This window comes from Podarcis bocagei, assembly GCF_964188305.1.
Source record: "Podarcis bocagei genome assembly, chromosome: Z".
NCBI classification, from domain to species: domain Eukaryota; kingdom Metazoa; phylum Chordata; class Lepidosauria; order Squamata; family Lacertidae; genus Podarcis; species Podarcis bocagei.
The window spans coordinates 10,252,768-10,270,026 of record NC_138140.1 but is presented as its reverse complement, the minus strand read 5'-3'; the positions used below and the strand labels follow the sequence as shown (position 1 = coordinate 10,270,026).

The 17,259-nt window shown below is 43.1% G+C and overlaps 1 protein-coding gene across 5 annotated transcripts in view; it reads left to right on the top strand.

The window, feature by feature from the left end:
• The window catches only part of KCNT1 (potassium sodium-activated channel subfamily T member 1), a 201,463-nt gene that overhangs the window by 126,997 nt on the left and 57,207 nt on the right, over positions 1-17,259 (top strand). For all 5 annotated transcript variants that reach the window (XM_081180026.1, XM_081180030.1, XM_081180028.1 and 2 more), the window contains 9 exons: positions 1,786-1,865; positions 6,880-6,976; positions 7,536-7,595; positions 11,198-11,246; positions 12,006-12,065; positions 12,390-12,464; positions 15,092-15,175; positions 16,112-16,206; positions 16,654-16,834. In XM_081180026.1, the coding sequence (XP_081036152.1) occupies positions 1,786-1,865; positions 6,880-6,976; positions 7,536-7,595; positions 11,198-11,246; positions 12,006-12,065; positions 12,390-12,464; positions 15,092-15,175; positions 16,112-16,206; positions 16,654-16,834 (781 nt within the window). The remainder of the gene's footprint in view (positions 1-1,785; positions 1,866-6,879; positions 6,977-7,535; positions 7,596-11,197; positions 11,247-12,005; positions 12,066-12,389; positions 12,465-15,091; positions 15,176-16,111; positions 16,207-16,653; positions 16,835-17,259) is intronic.

Below are 17,259 nucleotides of genomic sequence, written 5' to 3'. Positions count from 1 at the left end.
GTATATTTGGGGAACAACACAAAATATGCTTGAACTGTCTGGGACTCTCTCTTATCTCTCACCCCCACTCTCTCCGCTCCTTCTCAGCCTGCTACATAAACAAAAATTGTTGATTCATTTTTAGTGTTTGATGTGTTTAGATGTTGTTTGCAACCAGTGCTCCCCCCCCCCAAAAAAAATGTTTAGGGGGTACTCTCATTTCCCTACTCATATTGAAATACTGCCCCTCAATGAGGCCAAACATAAATTCACAAAATGTTTAGGGGTATGTGTACCCCTGCGTCCCCCCAGAAAAAAGCACTGGTTGTAACTGCTTCTTGCTTGAATAAAATGGAATTGCTGCTTGTTCTTAAGACATCTTTTTTTAAAAAAAAACAACTGCAGTAAGTAAGGATGGCAATTATTTATCTTCTAAATAAGACCAATGGTTTAAAAGAAAAGTGTCAACGCCAAGCTTTTGGCTCTCTGCCAAAAAACAAAAAAAAGTTCTCATTGTCCACTATGCAGAAACTGAAAAGTCTGGTGCAAAGTATGATGTTGTTGTGCTTTCTGTATCATATACTCATCACTCTCATGGGGATATCTTTTTGGATTTTGGGGCTGCTTATATATGTGTGGAAATTAGGAGTGATGAATTATTCTTATTGCTAATGTGAGCTGATGGTGTAACTTTATCCCCCCCCCATTAAATTTGTAAGTGTGTGTGTGTGTGTGTGTGTGTGTGTGTGTGTAAAAAGTTTGGTGCAAAGCAGGGGTGGCCACTTGATAGCCCTGGAGCTAGTCATCATGAAGGAACAACGTCTGGTCCCTGGTGACCCTATGAGAAAATGTTTGCAAGTTGTAAGGACCCTGCGTTTCAGTGCTATAAGATTAGGCAAGGGTGTGGAGAAACTTCTCCCTTTCTCATAATAAATATAACTTAGAGACATCCAATTAAACTGAGTTTTGGGAGGTTCAGGGCGGGGGGGGGGGGATACTGGAATTGGCACCCACAAGAAACAGTGATGGCTACCGTCTTCCAGTGGCTTTTGAAGAGGATTAGACAAATTCACAGGGGGTATTACTAAGGATATCAATGGATACTAGCCACAATGGCTATGTTCTCGTCCACTTTCAGAGACAGTCTGCTTCTGAATACCAGTTGCTGGGAATCAGAAGTGGGGAAAGTTGCATTCAGGTCTTGCTTGCGGTCTTTCCATTGGAGCAACTGGTTGGCCATTGTGGAGGTTGCTGGACTAGATGGGCCATCAGACTGATCCTGCAGGGCTTTTCAGGTCTTCTTAAAGCAGCATCTCTTATTTAGATTTTGCATGTAACACTGAAATGTCCGTATCATTCCCTCGATACTAACAGCAAACTCAGTGGGAGAGTTGCCACACTGTCACCAAAACAAGATGGCATGTGGCCATTGCAAGAAAACCAGCAGAGGTTGCATGTGTGTCTAGTTTTTCAGAGACAAATTTGTTCATAAGGCCCCATCTCTTCCCCCCAAATAAATAAATGGAGAGGGGAGGAAGGGAAGTAAGGTCAATCTGTTTCCCTCGAAACTAGCCATTGCACAGCAATTGCAGATAGGTTGTAGTGTAGGGGTGCTGGACACAAAAAGTTGTTGAGCTTTTGGGGGCACCCTTTCACCCCACGGTTGTCTGGATGGACATGAAGCCCCCCTAATAGAGGACATGTCCAGACATATGGCAACCCAACCCTACTGTAGTGTCAACTTGGTCGTGGTGATATTGTAAGAGCTCTGGATAACTCCTCACATGCTTCTTTCTCACTTGGCAGGGTCCAAGTGGAGTTTTATGTGAATGAAAACACGTTTAAGGAGCGCCTCAAGCTGTTCTTCATCAAAAACCAAAGATCAAGTAAGTGTTTGCACCACTGGGTTCTGCTTTGTGTATATGGGTTTAGAACTACTAAAATACTTGATGTGAGGCTATCTATATACTTCAATGTACTCATGCCAAATTCAAGGCACCCAGTCTTCTGTGTGTGTGGTAGGGGGCATCTGAGGCAGCAAAAACCTAACCCTGAAAAACCACTCTGTAGCCTCCTTGTGGGCCCTAGCGCACAGTCTGAGAAGTGCTGTGGGAGAACTAAGGGTGTGGATGGGGTACTGAACCAATGGAGGCTGGTCCATAGGGCAAATGGGGCTTTGTCCCATGACCTCATTCTGCCCTCAGCCACTCCCACCTGCCTCCCTTCCTACTTGCATCCAGTCCAGGGGGTGGCCCTGCCTGCTAACTTGCTCCTCCTTAGTCTCCAGTGTTGCCCTTGCTCAGCAGGGAGGAGGATGGCAGAGGACAAGACTAGACTGAGTTGGCTCTGCCTCTCATTGGCTCTGGTGCCATCTACAATTCGTCTCCCTGCCTTCTGCCCCACTGGTCCCAAGGGGTACTTGTCACTCTGGAAAACAGCTTATTAACCCAGCTTTTAAAAATGCAGGTACCCCCAATTTTGCATTCCAGGTCAAACATTGAACTCCTTCCCATTGCACATCAGACAGGGGGCATTTTTTTTGTCTTCTCGGTGCCTGCTAGAAGGAATATTGATAGTGGAGATCTTTATACCACCTGGTATCCCTTGTTTACTTGAAGTTGTTCTACATGTGCAATGGTTTTAATAAATGTGATTGTTTTGTTATATGTGATGTTTCCTTTAATTGTTTTTATATATGCAATTGTTTTAATGTTGTGTGTGTGTGTGAGACAGAGAGAGAGAGAGAGAGAGAGAGAGAGAGAGATTGTGATATTACTTTGAGATGCTTTATAGGAAGGGATTTAAAAATGAAATAAATAATTGGGTGGTGGGGTGTGTGGGGGTGTGTATGGAAGGCTTTCCCTTCCTGTTTATGAAAGATTTGATGAAATGCTTCCATTGATTTATAATTAGATTTTACTCTTCCAGATGTTGCTTAATTGACTTTATTGTTCTTAGAGCTTGTATTTCAGTTTTTCATTCTGTTTTGCCCTTGTTTTGATGACTCTATGCTATGAAGTGATTTGTAAAAATGTTTACTAAATAAAATAAATATTGGGTAGCAATGTTTACTCAGGAGCAAGCTTCAAAATATTGGGGAACTGGCAGCTGGAAACTGTAGCAAAAACAGCACTCGCTGATTATCTTATATACTTGAAATTTACAAATACCACAGAACTTTCACTTTGGTCTGTTTTAATGCCTTACTATCAACTTTGCTGGAAGGGAAATACTCACACATTCCGTATAACCAGCATGTCTGCTTCTGCCAGTCCAGCATTGAAATAGTAAAGCGTGTTTTACTCTACTGCTTATACTATAAGGACATTTGCTACTTATACATCACACCTATTTTAATAAAATTCCCAGGGAGACCAGATAATTTTTACACTTCCTTCCCTTTTAATAGACTCCACTAACAAAATCACCATCCATGTGGCAAAATCCTACATTGCTAGGAACCCGATGATTAAAGCGCTCTACCAACCATTCTAGTCCTCAGTAATTCACTCTAGTGTGTTTGTGAATGTGTGATGATGCACACTCATATCCTAGCTTTTTGTTAATCCCAAAGAGTCTTTTGCCTGTAAACTGTAAAATTCCATGTGGTTCACTTTATTCTAGTGGCTGATTTGAGATCATAATAATAGAATTTGATTGATTGAAAAACAATAGGGATTGTCTCCAATAAATGAGGACAGTTGGGATTCGTGAGCTGGGGAGTGGGTGCACAGGGAGTCTATATTTTGCTGCAAGACACAAAGCAGACTCTGGTGCCAGCATAAATGAAGATTGCTAGTGACTCCTACAAGGTGTACAGAGAGGACACTAAGCACCCAACAGCTTTTTAAGCATGCAAAAGTGATTGCAGATCCCACCCCTCCCTCACATCCTGCCATAGCTGGGCTTGAATTGACCATGCTGATCTATTTGATTTATATTGTGGGTTGCAACGGTGGTGATTTAACAGCTGGTGGAAGTAACAGATCATTTAATGTGGAGCATGATTCATCTGTTTTCACACATTTCTGCTTCTGAACTTGAGCCATCAATTGTTGTTAATACAGCTTTGCTCACATCTGAAGCCTTTTCCTTTTACAAATAAGGGTAGGTCTTCTCTGGAGTGCTGCTTCGGGACAACAATGGCTCCATCTATTGGTTGCAAATGCTACAGCATCGTATGTCCAGATGACTGATTTTCTGAGCCCTTCCCAATCTCCATAGAAGCAAGATTCTTCTTCGTTTTAGGTTTCACATTTTGGGAGAGGAAGATCCCAGTTTTGCGTAGGAGGGTGGAACCCTTCTTGCAAATTCATATTCAATTTTAGTAGAAATCTGACCAGAGCACTTTTAAAGGTGTGGGGCAGGGCTCTTTGATGTGCCTTCCATAGAATCACAGTCTTCCTTCTAGGCAGAGATAATGGGAGCTTGATGAGGGAGCACATTGATGCTTCAGGAAAAACTCTACAAACTCAGTTTTGCCTCATTATGCTAGTGTGCGGATGGAAAGGAGGGGATTAGTGGGAAGGATCAGTAAATGAGAGGGGGCACTGAACCATTATTATGTCTACTGCTTCTCTGTGGCAAAGCTGCATGCTCCAGTACCGGGGGCGGAGAGCAGGTGGGGGCATGGCTGACATGCAACCCAGGGGTGTGACGCACGTCCTGTGGGCGTGGCATGCCACCCGTGGGGGCGTGGCACTGTGAGGCCGTGGCGCCAAGCGCGGTGGGGGGTAGCACATTTGGGGGGCGGCCGCGATGGTACCCCCCTTCCCGATGGTGCTCCCCCACCCCTCCCTTCCTCCACCAGTGCTGATTCTCACCCATAACATCTCCTACTAAGCAAGGCTCCAAAACTGAAATAAACCTCCCTGTCCATGGTGGTGGTGGATTGTCTGGGGTAGGGACTGTGGTGGTGAATCAGTGGGTACAGGGAGCTTATAGACCAAACCCTTTGAATCTTCCCTGCAGGTTGAGGCACCTGCCTCAAGGGGCAGGAACCAAGAGGCCCCTTTGTGGCCATGCCCCCGCCACCTGAACTGGGGAAGCATGTGAGATCTTGCTGGAACCCAGAAGCCACACAACCCCAGCAAGCAAGGCTTTGGCAGGGGCAGCAAGAGGGGAATTGGTATTTGGCTCATGAACAGGGTGGCACCTTTCCATTTCACTTCAGGTGGTGAAATGGGGTGCACCGCTACTGCCTTCAGTCCTCTCTATAGGCTGCTTTGCTCCTTGAGTATTTTTGCTTGACTGGGATGTGTCCTTGACCTCGGACAATGCCTCTTGCTTGGAGGATAGGGAGGGGTGTGCAGAAAGCAGCCTGGTGGACAAAGGTAGAATTTCCATTTGTTGCTTGCTTTTACCTCTGGCCCCGCCCACCTCTGTCACATGACCCCCAGAAGGGGATGTGGCTCTCAGACTGAACAAGATCCCCACCCCTAGCAAAGGCCTCATTCTGATCCACCAGGGCTCATCTTATGGTCTTATATCCCGACCCCCGATGCATGTTGTGTAATATTGTATTTTAATGTTGATGTTGTATTTTGATTGCTGTAACCTGTCCTGGGATGTTGAGGTTGATGGCAGGCAATAAACTGTAATAATACCAAAGCTAATACTACTATTACAACCAATGGATAGGATTTTCTTAAATGAACATATCATGAAGGGTGGGAAAAAACAATTTAATGCAATATCCTCAGAGCTCTCTACTCTGGGTGTTCTGATAACAGTTGTCCTGAACTTTTCCCCATGCAGGGAAGATGAAGTGTGGAATACTTTCAACAAGCTGATATGCCTGCTACTTTTATTTATCATATTTGTGCTTATTTAAAGCACAAAGATGATAAATAATGATGGGCGCAGCACAAAGCTATTGGGCAAATGGCAGTCGATTTTTGGGGGGCGGGGCAATTGTTGGTAACACAGCTCAGAGAAATGATCCTTAGGCAGCCTTGCTATATTAAGCAACACAAATTACTATGTGTGTTTGTTTCTCCTGATGAAGTGACAATAGATGTTTAAATGTTGCTGAAAGCAGATGTTCCCAGAAGCAAGCATTTGTAACATAATGAGATAACATCCCCCCCTTTTGTTCCCCCACCCCCATTGTGAGCAGTGTATTTGGATTAAGGGGAAGGGAAGAGAAATTAAATTCAGTTTGCAGTTAAAGGTGGACTACCTAATACGCACTTTCCAAAATGGTGCAGGAACCAAAACCCAGCCGCCTTTTGAAATTTGCACTTCTCTGAATTTTGCAGTGCAGCTCTGTGCACAATATTTGGGGGTAAAGGGACTTGTGGCTGTGAATTCTTCTTGATTTTATTGTTTTACCTTTTTGTTTCTTATTACAGTCAAGTGGTGTGCAAGGTTCATTTGTATGCTGCCTTTCTATAGTTAACCCACAAGGTGGGTTACAACATAAAATACACATAATTACAAACATAACAAAAGCAGTCACAAGCAATAAATAAAACATCAAGAAGTACACAACCAAATTTTTAAAATTCCACATAAATCACAATAGGATCTGAAACAAATAATATCAAAAACAGCAACAACCTCCCCCCCCCCCATACCCCAACCTAATATTGTGCTGTTTGGACTGTTGCTTTATGTTTTTGTTGATTATATATTTTACTGTTATTTTTATACCGTTTTTGAGAATTTATAATTATACATCGGTATTTTAAAATTATTTTAATGTAATGTGATACCAAATGCCTTCTCCAGGCCATTAGCATCGCTTGTCACAGTTCTGTGTTCTGGATGCTCCATGGTTCTTGAAAGTGACGTGTCTGCTGTTGTCACAAGCTCAAAAATATGTCTGGGGCACTCTTGGGTTTGTGTGTGTTTTGTTTTATGGCTACCCATAGCTCTCATTTGTTCCATTTGCTACAGGTCTGAGAATCCGCCTCTTCAACTTCTCCCTGAAGCTCCTAACCTGCCTCCTTTACATTGTCCGTGTTCTGCTTGATGACCCACAACAGATAGGATGGTGAGAGGCTTTCTCTCTGCTACAGCATGCCTGTTTTATTGTGCATCTATGATTATTTGTGTTCATGATGGTATTGGGGCAGCCATGTGTGATCCCACTTTCAATATTATTTGCACCTGCAAAAGTTTCAGGGCAGACACTCTGCTTTCAGGGCACGTGCCATAACTACCTACTGAAATCCTAAAACTTTTCCTACTACAAATGTTCCAGGCTTATTTATTTGTTTGTTTTGTCTCTACCTTGTCATGCTGTGATGCAAGAGTGCCCCTCCCGATGGCGTTAATGTGGTAACATGGGGGGGGGCATCGCAGAACAAGTAGAATAATGTGTAGATAGCCCCGCGTGCATTCACTGTTAGTAAGCTGTTCTTGTGTCAGTGGCATGTTGCAGAAGACAATCCCCCCCCAAAAAACCCCACCAATCTAAAGGGCTCCTAACATAGTTTATTTCAATTAAAAGCAACATGCTGTCTTCTGAAATACTAACTCCCTGCTGTAGCTTCCTGTAGCCTGAGTACTGTTTCTAAAAGGCATTTTATTTTTATACTATTTTCACTCAGCTGGGAATGCGAAAAACACAATTCCTCAACTTTCAACCAGTCATCAACACAAATCAACTGGTAAGTAGGGGGCCAGTGGCCCTTCTGATTATATATCTGTGGATTTGCTCAAATGACAGGCTAGTTTATATAATCTGCAAAATCATGTTGTTGATGGGGAGTGGGGGAGTTGCTTACACCCCATAATAATGTTTTAAATAGCCCTTCCTGCCATGAAAAAGTGGCTCACTAGGTGAGACAGAGCCTCTATGCAGCTGTATAGAAAGGACATGGGAGGCTGCCTTTTACCAAATCTGACCATTGGTCAAACTAGCTCAATATTGCCTATACCAGCTGGAAGTCTCTGTCCAGGTTTGGGGCAGCGGATCTCTTCCCCAAGACAAAAGCTGAAGCCTGGAAGTAATTGTTGCAGGCAGTTTCCAGGCCGACTTTGTTACCTGTGCAATGCAGCTCCTCATCCTAGGTGAGCCTGGAGGCCCTCAGATCCCACTTCACAGTGTGGGGAGGACTCACCCCCTATTGCTCACTCCACGCGATCTGCTGCTTGATGATCCCAAGGAAAGGGGATTTTCTGAGGGAGGGCCTTTTAAGCAACAACCTATTCAAAGCCTGAACATCAGGGAAAGATATACCGTATTTTTCGCTCTATAAGACACACCAGACCACAAGACACACCTAGTTTTTGGAGGAGGAAAGCAAGAAAAAAAATATTCTGAATCTCAGAAGCCTGTACAGCAAGAGGGATCGCTGAGCAGTGAAAGCAGCAATCCCTCTTGCTGTTCTGGCTTCTGGGATAGCTGCGCAGCCTACATTCACTCCATAAGATGCGCACACATTTCCCTTTACTTTTTAGGAAGGAAAAAGTGAGTCTTATAGAGCAAAAAATATGGTACCTTCGGCTGCTGTTAAGTGCTCTGTGTTCCCAGGTTGGAGCTTAAAAGGGAGAATATGCAAATTCCAGTAAGTGAGATATTAGGATGCATAGCAAGCGAAGAGGGGCGTTGGAAATTGCTCATCCCCCATGGAGGAATGCACTTAGTAATCTGCTTAACTAAACTGCTAGACCAGACAGCACATTTGTAGAAATGATTCGGGTAAGAGAAGAACGTCGCCTCCCAGAGCTGAGTGAAACTAAGTGTAAGGAAGAATTGAACCGGGCCACTAGGGGGCGCATCGGAAGATGGCTGACAATAACATCTCTCCGACCCACACGAGGTAATTTGGAGGCTATGATGGGAGTAATTAGCCTCCCTACCCCCCTCCCCAGGATGGTGGGGGGACTGCCCTTGCCTGCTGTGCCCTATACCACCCCCAAATTTGTGGGGATGGGGGCACTAGGCACAAAGCCCTCCGGTGGGATTCCGGCACTCCTGGACGCCGTCCCTGATCCGCGCCACTAGCTGCAAGAACTTCAAAAGAAACAATTTGGATGAAGGAATGCACATATTTCAAGGAAGGAGGGGGAGTAAAGACTGCTAACAGAAGAGATCTCTGATAAAACAAGACAAGAATAAATCATGAGAAGATACGCCAAGATACTGTATGGCAAATGACTGATGGGGGAAGGGGAAAAAACTTTCCTTTCTTTCCTTATGTGATTAAACAAGAATCCCCTCCCCTCACGAGTCAGAAATGTCGTTTTAAGGACTTAAGCTGTGGATTTAAGGCTGTGTGGAGATAAACTTTTGAACCAAAGCATGTTTTAAGAAGAGCGTGGAATGTATAAGGGCTTTGGAATGACGCAGTTAAAAATGCCGTCGCCATATTGGGAAGTTCTGTCGTAGGTCTTGAGTCTGGGAGGAGAAATAGAGAAATAGAGCTGCTTTTATATTGTGGGTGAAACTCTTCAGAGGGACTTAAGAGCGACAGTTTTGCGAGATTAATGATGGAAAGAGCGGTGTTATCTATGAAGGCGATGATATATGGAAACCATCTCGATTTGAGGATTGGAAGAACGGAAAAATTCACACAGGATTAATATTGGTGTTTATCGGCTTAAGGAGACTATCAGAAGAGATCATAAAGAATAAAGAGAAAATATATGAACAAGATGTGATGTGGAAACAGCAAGATAAGATTGGATAGAATTATGAACTCTGTTTGGACTGATTTGGTCTGATTTGGACATTAATGCAGTAGCAAGAAGATGATCAGAATCCCCCTTCGGATCTTGAAATATGGGTCCCCCCAACAAAATTTAAAATTCGGCTTTGTAATTCGAAGTTTTTGTGATGTGATTTAATTTGATTTGATTGGCCGGTTAATAAAAATTATTTTAAAAAAAGAAGTAAGAATTGAACTAACTTGACCTCTGTCCCCAGAACTTTTCACTGCTACTTTTGAAACAAAATAAGCTTGCTCTCTCTCTCTCTCTCTCTCTCTCTCTCCGTGTGTGTGTGTGTGTGTGTGGTATTGATATTGGACACTGAAGATCTTTGCTCTCCATCTTGTGTCCTTTGGAATTCTGAGAAACTGAAAAATCCATGTGGTTTAGAGACCAGTGCTTAAAGTAGTACAGTTTTGAAATGTTCTGTCTGCCATCTTGAATCAGAATGGCACCTAGTCGTATCCAAACATAGACAAACACCTGCTCCTTGATCTCAGGAACCATGAAAGGTTTGGTTACAATATCTTAAGAGGTGTCCAAATGTGGAGCAAACAAGCAGCTTCCCAACTGCTATAGTCAATTGGTATTTGACACTAAAGATCTTTTATTTCAATATTCAATATTTAAGAGTACAGTGGTACCGCTAGATGCGAACGGGATCCGTTCCGTTCGCATCTAGAAGCAAACATAACCTGTGTCCGCGCGTCTGCACGTGCGCGGGTCACGTTTTGGCACTTCTGTGCATTCACGTGACGTCATTTTGAGCGTCTGCGCATGCGGAAGCGGCGAAACCCGGAAGTAATGCGCTCCATTACTTCCGAGTTGCCACGGAGTGCAACTCGAACGCACTCATCCCAAAGCACATTCAACCTGAGGTATGAATGTACTTGGTCGTTGATATACAATAACATTTTATGTTTGTCTTTACTGGATAGCTAGCATGAAATTGTGTTGGGTTTTTTACATGACATGCAAAGGTGCATAGTGTTAGACAGTATGTGATAGTTGGCTTGAGATGTATTTAATATTTTACTGAACAGATTAAATAGTAAATACAACAGTATTTATTATTTGATAATACAGCAGTATTTTGTATTGGGAAGTATTTTATATTCCACATGTAATGAGATTTAATATTTGATTCAGTTGTGTTATTGACACGGAACAGCCCTTAGTATTTTATTGTTTATATGTGGTGGTATTTTGTCCTGCGTAGAATTTTATAGGCAGATTGCAAATTTATTATCTTACCTCCTTATCTTACCTAGATGAGATTTGATCCATGACACTGCATTGTTAGTTCACGTTTTGTGCCTGTCAAAATCAAAAGAGAGGAGAAATGCCAGCAAGCCTAAAACTCCCAGATCTTGAATCCTGAGATAAAATGTCATATTTAAAATTCAGAAGTGCTGTTTCCAGATTCATACATTTTGTGTTCAAAGTCTGAAACAGCTCAATAGGAGGACAAGTTGGCTACAATCAACATGAGCCCATTGCTTTCAAATCAAATCCTCCAACAAGATTTTTTGTCTTTGTTATTACATATTCTGTACAGGACTCCAGTTATATGGGTGGACCGAAACAAGCCATTATGGGCAATACAGGTAAGTGAAGAAGAAAATTGTTAAAATACACAAATGAATGCAGTGGTTAAGGGTCTGAAACGTAGTTTTATATATTCTTGATTAAAATTGGATAGGGCCATTTGGCGCCAAATTTGTTTCATCCAGACATATATAATTTTACAGGTGAAGTACAATCCCCATGTTTTGGTAATTTAAACATAATCTTCTTCTCCACAAGATAAAACTGAAGGAAATTTACTCTGCTTATTTACATCACTCTACTTGTTATGCACAGCACTGACTGTCCTGGACCAGTGCTATCATTAACCCCCTTCTCCTTTCCAGAACAATTTTTCAACACAGTACAAGCTTATTCTACTTTTTAAACACACAGAGAGACACATACACACATCCATGTAATTGAATAAATGTACAATAGCATCACTTAAAAAAATGAAAATATTACAACCCACCTGCGGTAGGGAGAGGACAGATAACTGAATCAGAGTTGGATTCATGGCTCAGTATATCTTGTCAGTTACAGGTGTCTGACAGGTGTCCCCAGGACCGGTGATTAATTTGCTGGCTGACATGTCTGTCAAAAGAAATTACAAAGGTCCAGGGGAAACACCTCTGACAGTGAGACCGTGATTTGTATATATCTTTGTAAGCACCCTACGGAGGAAGCCAGTCGCCTTCAAGTCAGATATTCCTGGGTTAGACTATTGCAGAATTCTCCATTCATGTTGGACAACGGCGCTAAAAATCCCTCTGCTTTCCCCTTACCACCACTTCCAGGTCAGCGTAGCAATCATTAGCTTTCTGGAGACGATGCTTCTGATTTATCTCAGCTACAAGGTAAGATTATGGCCTTGAAGGTAGGTTGGCTAAACTGATCATGCATCAGGTGCACTGAGTTCCGCCCAACATTGCAGGGTGTAATGTGTGATGTCACACGGTGGGAGGAAGACCAACTGGGCCTGCTTTGAATGGCCCCAGTGGGGCCTAGTTGCAGCCATGGGAGGGCCTGACAGGGTCCAGCCAACTGTGGAATATTGAGGGGGCACGCCTCCCTCAGTGAAAATTCTGAGGGGGAGCTCAGCCCCCACGGCCCAACATAGATGGCACACCTGTTGTGCATGCATGCAGGGCTAACAAATATGGATCTCTTTTTCTTTTTAGGGAAACATTTGTGAGCAGATCTTTCGTGTAACCTTCATCCTTGAAATGATCAACACTGTGCCCTTCATTATTACCGTAAGTGTGTGTTAGATGAACATTGCTAAAAGAAATGGTTGCTGAGAGGTTCTCCTGCTTATTCAAAAAGAGAGAGAGGAAGAACAGTTGTCACTGCCATTCAGATTTTAAAAAAAGGATTTTTGCAAGGGAACAGCTGCTGGTGGGGTTCATTAGCAACAGCTCACTCAAAACATACATGAGCTTTGCAAGAGCACAGCTGCTAACAAATAGCCCACCCTACTGCAATTTGGTGCTGGGCTTCCAAAGATTACAGCAGGATTATAGGACAAAGCTTGGAATCAGCTGCCATAATAACACATGAAGAGGTCCATTCTTTGTCACTGAAATCTGATGAGACAGAGCTTAAGCCTATATGGAGTACTGGACTGGGGCCAGGGAGGCCTGGTTGAAATATCCACATAGCCATGAAGCTCACTAGGCTGTTTCCCAACCTAGCAGGGTTGTTGGAAGATAAAACAGTGAGGAGTTGAATATGCCAAGCTGAACCCCTTAGAGGAAACAATCCTCAGATGAAATAGCAATGTAATATAACCTTAACTTTTAGGGTCCAGTTCCAAGGGTAGGCTGCAGATCCACATGCAAATATGTCTCCACTGGAGACTTTTGCTGAGAAAAGCAGGTTCAGGGGGTTGTGGATTTGAGTGGAGAAACAGCAGGTGGTGGGGAGTTGCTTCAATCTTTCCCCAGCCACTGCCACATGCACACTCTCTTTCACTAATGGGGGCTCTTCCATTTTGGTGAAAGGAACAGCACTCCACCAACCTCAGCCTTTCCTCAGTCAGCCCCCATATCCCTGCCTTCTCACTTATGACCAATCAAGGACAGCTCTTCCTATCATAGGTTCTCTCTCTCTCTCTCTCTCTCTCTCTCTCTCTCTCTCTCTCTCACACACACACACACACACCTCTACAGAGGCCCCCTAGGCAGTCAAAATCTTGGGGCTCCTTTCGTGCGCACGCTCTCTAGTGGGATGACATTGAACTAAAAGATACATAGTAAAGGTAAAGGGACCCCTGACCATTAGGTCCAGTCATGGCCGACTCTGGGGTTGCGGCGCTCATCTCGCTTTACTGACCGAGGGAGCCAGCATGACATGTGGCCAGCATGACTAAGCTGCTTCTGGTGAACCAGAGCAGTGCACAGAAATGCCGTTTACCTTCCCGCCGGAGTGGCACCTATTGATCTACTTGCACTTTGACGTGCTTTCGTACTGCTAGGTTGGAAGGAGCTGGGACAGAGCAACGGGAGCTCACCCTGTTGTGGGGATTCGAACCATTGATCTTCTGATAGGCAAGTCCTAGGCTCTGTGGTTTAACCCACAGTGCCACCCGCATCCCGAAAGATTCATATGGGTGGGGAAATCAGCGGGAGGGAGAAGGATTAAGCATACCCTCCCACTACTCCAAAATCACAACCTCACCTAAGAAAATGTAAATAGGGATTGATAAAGGATAAATGCTAGAGGGTAAGGATTTGCTGAATTTAATATCTGAACTGGAATACAAAATGGGAGGTGTGAGGAGGTCAAGAAACTAGTGAATGAAGTATAAGGTATGAAGATATCAATCTATTTTCTGTTTTGCTTTTTGGTTTTTTCTTTTTCTTTTTCTCTTTTTTTCTTTCCCTTTTTTGTTAATTGTTTTCTATTGTGTATTACTTATGTGTTTTGTTTTTGCATTTTTTTCTTCTTTTTCATTTTTGTAGTTTAAATCTTGAAACTTTTTATTGTTTGTGAAACTTTAATAAACATTATTTAAAAAAAACAAAAACAAAATCACAACCTCTCAAAGCCATTTCTTTCTTTTCCAATGTACAGTTTACACCCTGAGTGGCTGACAGTTTATTTAAGGAGAGCATGCACATTTTATTATTGTAATTGTTGGGGGATGCGTTATTACAATTGTTGATAATGAGGATCTAATTGTGACCTAATCATTATACAGCCACCATTTCAACTGTATTATATAGCCTGTATTTTGCAGTCACCAAGGTTGGTTGCAATCAAATCCTCATTGTCAGTGAAAATCATACACTTGTCTGCATGATTAAGGGTAAAAGGACAGCTTGATTTCTAGAAAATATAGACAGTGAAACTCAAGTCTGCATGGAAGCTGCTCCATCTAAGCTCAGTCAGCAGAGCATGAGACTCCTAATCTTAAGATTGTGGGTTCAAGTCCCACATTGGGCAAAAGATTCCTGCATTGCTGGGGGTTAGATTAGAATGATCCTTGTGGCCCCTTCCAACTCTTTGATTCTACGAATGTGTCAGAACTTTCTGGTAGCTACCCAGCGGTGAAGAGGAAAAGCATTCTGCACTGGCTCAGGAGAACATTTGCCCTCTCTTTCTTTTGATTTTGCAGAGTTGATCTCTGGGCAGAACTGCGGGACGTGGAAGAGCCTAGGGCAAGCTGTGATGGAATAGGGGAGGGGATAGATGAAGCGAGGGGATGGTCAGGTGTGGGGAAGGGTGGTTGACCAGGGTTGATGAGATTAACAAGCAGGGGCGCAGATCCCCTAGTATATCTTTATCCATCTGTCTATGCACAGAAATGTACCCATACATACATACAATTCAACAAACATGCAGATAATGGCAATTTGTTTGTTTGTTTGTTTGTGCCTAGATATTTTGGCCGCCGCTGCGGAATTTATTTATCCCGGTTTTTCTGAACTGCTGGCTGGCAAAACACGCCTTGGAAAACATGATTGTAAGTGACCAGGGAATTGTTGTTTGTAACAGATAGAATTGTTTTAACATTCTCCATCTGTTCTGTGTTTCTGGCTGTGCATTGGGTTGTCACGATTGATCTGGGAAAGGCCGTGTGTAGTTCCTGCCTAACAGCAGAGCAGCCACACAGTCCCTTTCCAAACCTAGGCCATTGTGTCTGTATGCCTTGTTTCCTTGCAAGTAGCACAGTGTGGTCTTGAGTGTAGTTTTAAATACAGGTTTCCAAAGATAGTTCCAAAGATGCATTTGAAACTCTTTGGGTGATGGCCACAAGGAGGAGGAGTTGCTGAATAAGATTTCTGGTTGAAAGGGAGATTCAGTGCCCCACCTTTCCCAGTGACTAGTTTAGTGGGTAGTGTGTCAGACTATTATTTATTCATTTATACCCAACCTTTTACTTTATGGGACTCAAGGCAGCTTACAGATAAAAATAACAACCACTAAAAACATAGAAAAAACAATAATTAAAAACAATTAAACAGATAAATAATAGATATTATTATTATTATTATTATTATTATTATTATTATTATTATTATACACATAACTGTTAAACTGATTTAATAGTTGTTCCCACCCCTCCCTGGGAGCCTTGAGAATTGTAGTTCTGTGAGGGCAGCCAGGACAGTTTTCCAGAGTTTCAGGCAGGGGTCTCTCCCAACCCTAACTGGGGATTGAACCTGTGAGCTTCTGCATTCAAAGCAAATGCTCTACCTCTGAGCTACGGCTCTTCCCATAATCTAGTCCAAACGCACTGACAATGCTTAGACTCTGCTGCTGCGGGATTCCTGATAGGCCACCATCCAGCCTCTGCTGAGAAACATCTAATGAAGGAATGTTCACCAGTTGCCATAATCTGGAGCAGGCTTTGTTATCTTGTTTTGGTAAATATGAAGGTTATGTGTTTTCCCCCCAGAATGACCTACACAGAGCGATACAAAGAACCCAGTCGGCTATGTTCAATCAGGTGCTCATTTTGATCTGCACTCTGCTGTGTCTTGTTTTCACTGGGTAAGATAAGATCTCACTTGGCAAATATTTGTTTTTAAAACTGGAGTTTCGGTGTAAATCATGCTAATAGAAGCCTCTTTGTGAAACAGAATCCCCAGCAAGGAATGCTTTCAAAATTCTCCTATGCAACCTAGGTTGATATGAGGCTCCCTGACCTGATTGTGGGTTGACCCAAATTGGACTGATTCAGTTTGGTATTCAGGATTCAGCCAGAGCTGGCACATAGCCCTAGGATTAACTTGTTTACTTCGAAACATGGTCAGCCTTTCTGCTGAGGCCTGATGTGATGACACAACTGAAAGTGGAATTCTTAACCGGTTCCCAGTTATGGAATGCATATTATGCCTTTGAAATTGAAAAAGGTTGAAATTATTCTCAGTTTGGGGGGGAATTCCTGGTCCTGTGTGTGGAATCAGTTCTTTTGGTTCTTTCCTTCATTTCATCCAGAACCTGTGGCATCCAGCACTTAGAAAGAGCCGGTGAAAACCTCTCCCTCTTCAAGTCCTTTTACTTCTGCATTGTCACCTTCTCCACGGTGGGCTATGGTGATGTCACACCCAAGATCTGGCCCTCGCAGCTGCTTGTGGTTATCATGATTTGTGTGGCCCTGGTTGTATTGCCATTGCAGGTAAGGTGTGATTCCTGTTGTTCTATCAGATAAGTCATGAGCAAGATGTGCTTGCAGAATCAAAGCAGTTCAGGAGCTGAACCACACAGCTCACCTTGTGATGGACCAGAGCTGAGTTGCAAAGGGCAATTCAAAGGCTTGTTAAGGAGTCCAGCTTTTACTCAACAGCTCAGGTTCCATGAGGCTAGTAAGTTATAAGCACTGAGTTTTTCAAGGCTCATGCAATTACTTTTTAACCTGAGCTCCTTAAAAAAACAACAATATGTTCTATATGTCAAGATGTTTTGTCTCAAGTTAGCAAGCTCCACTGTTGTACAGCCATGATCACCCCTAACATTTCTTGGGGAACTTACAGCTCTAGGACACAACTATCTGGAACTCTCAATAGAGAGAAGTCACAGCTAGGGATGAAGTAAGGCATCGGC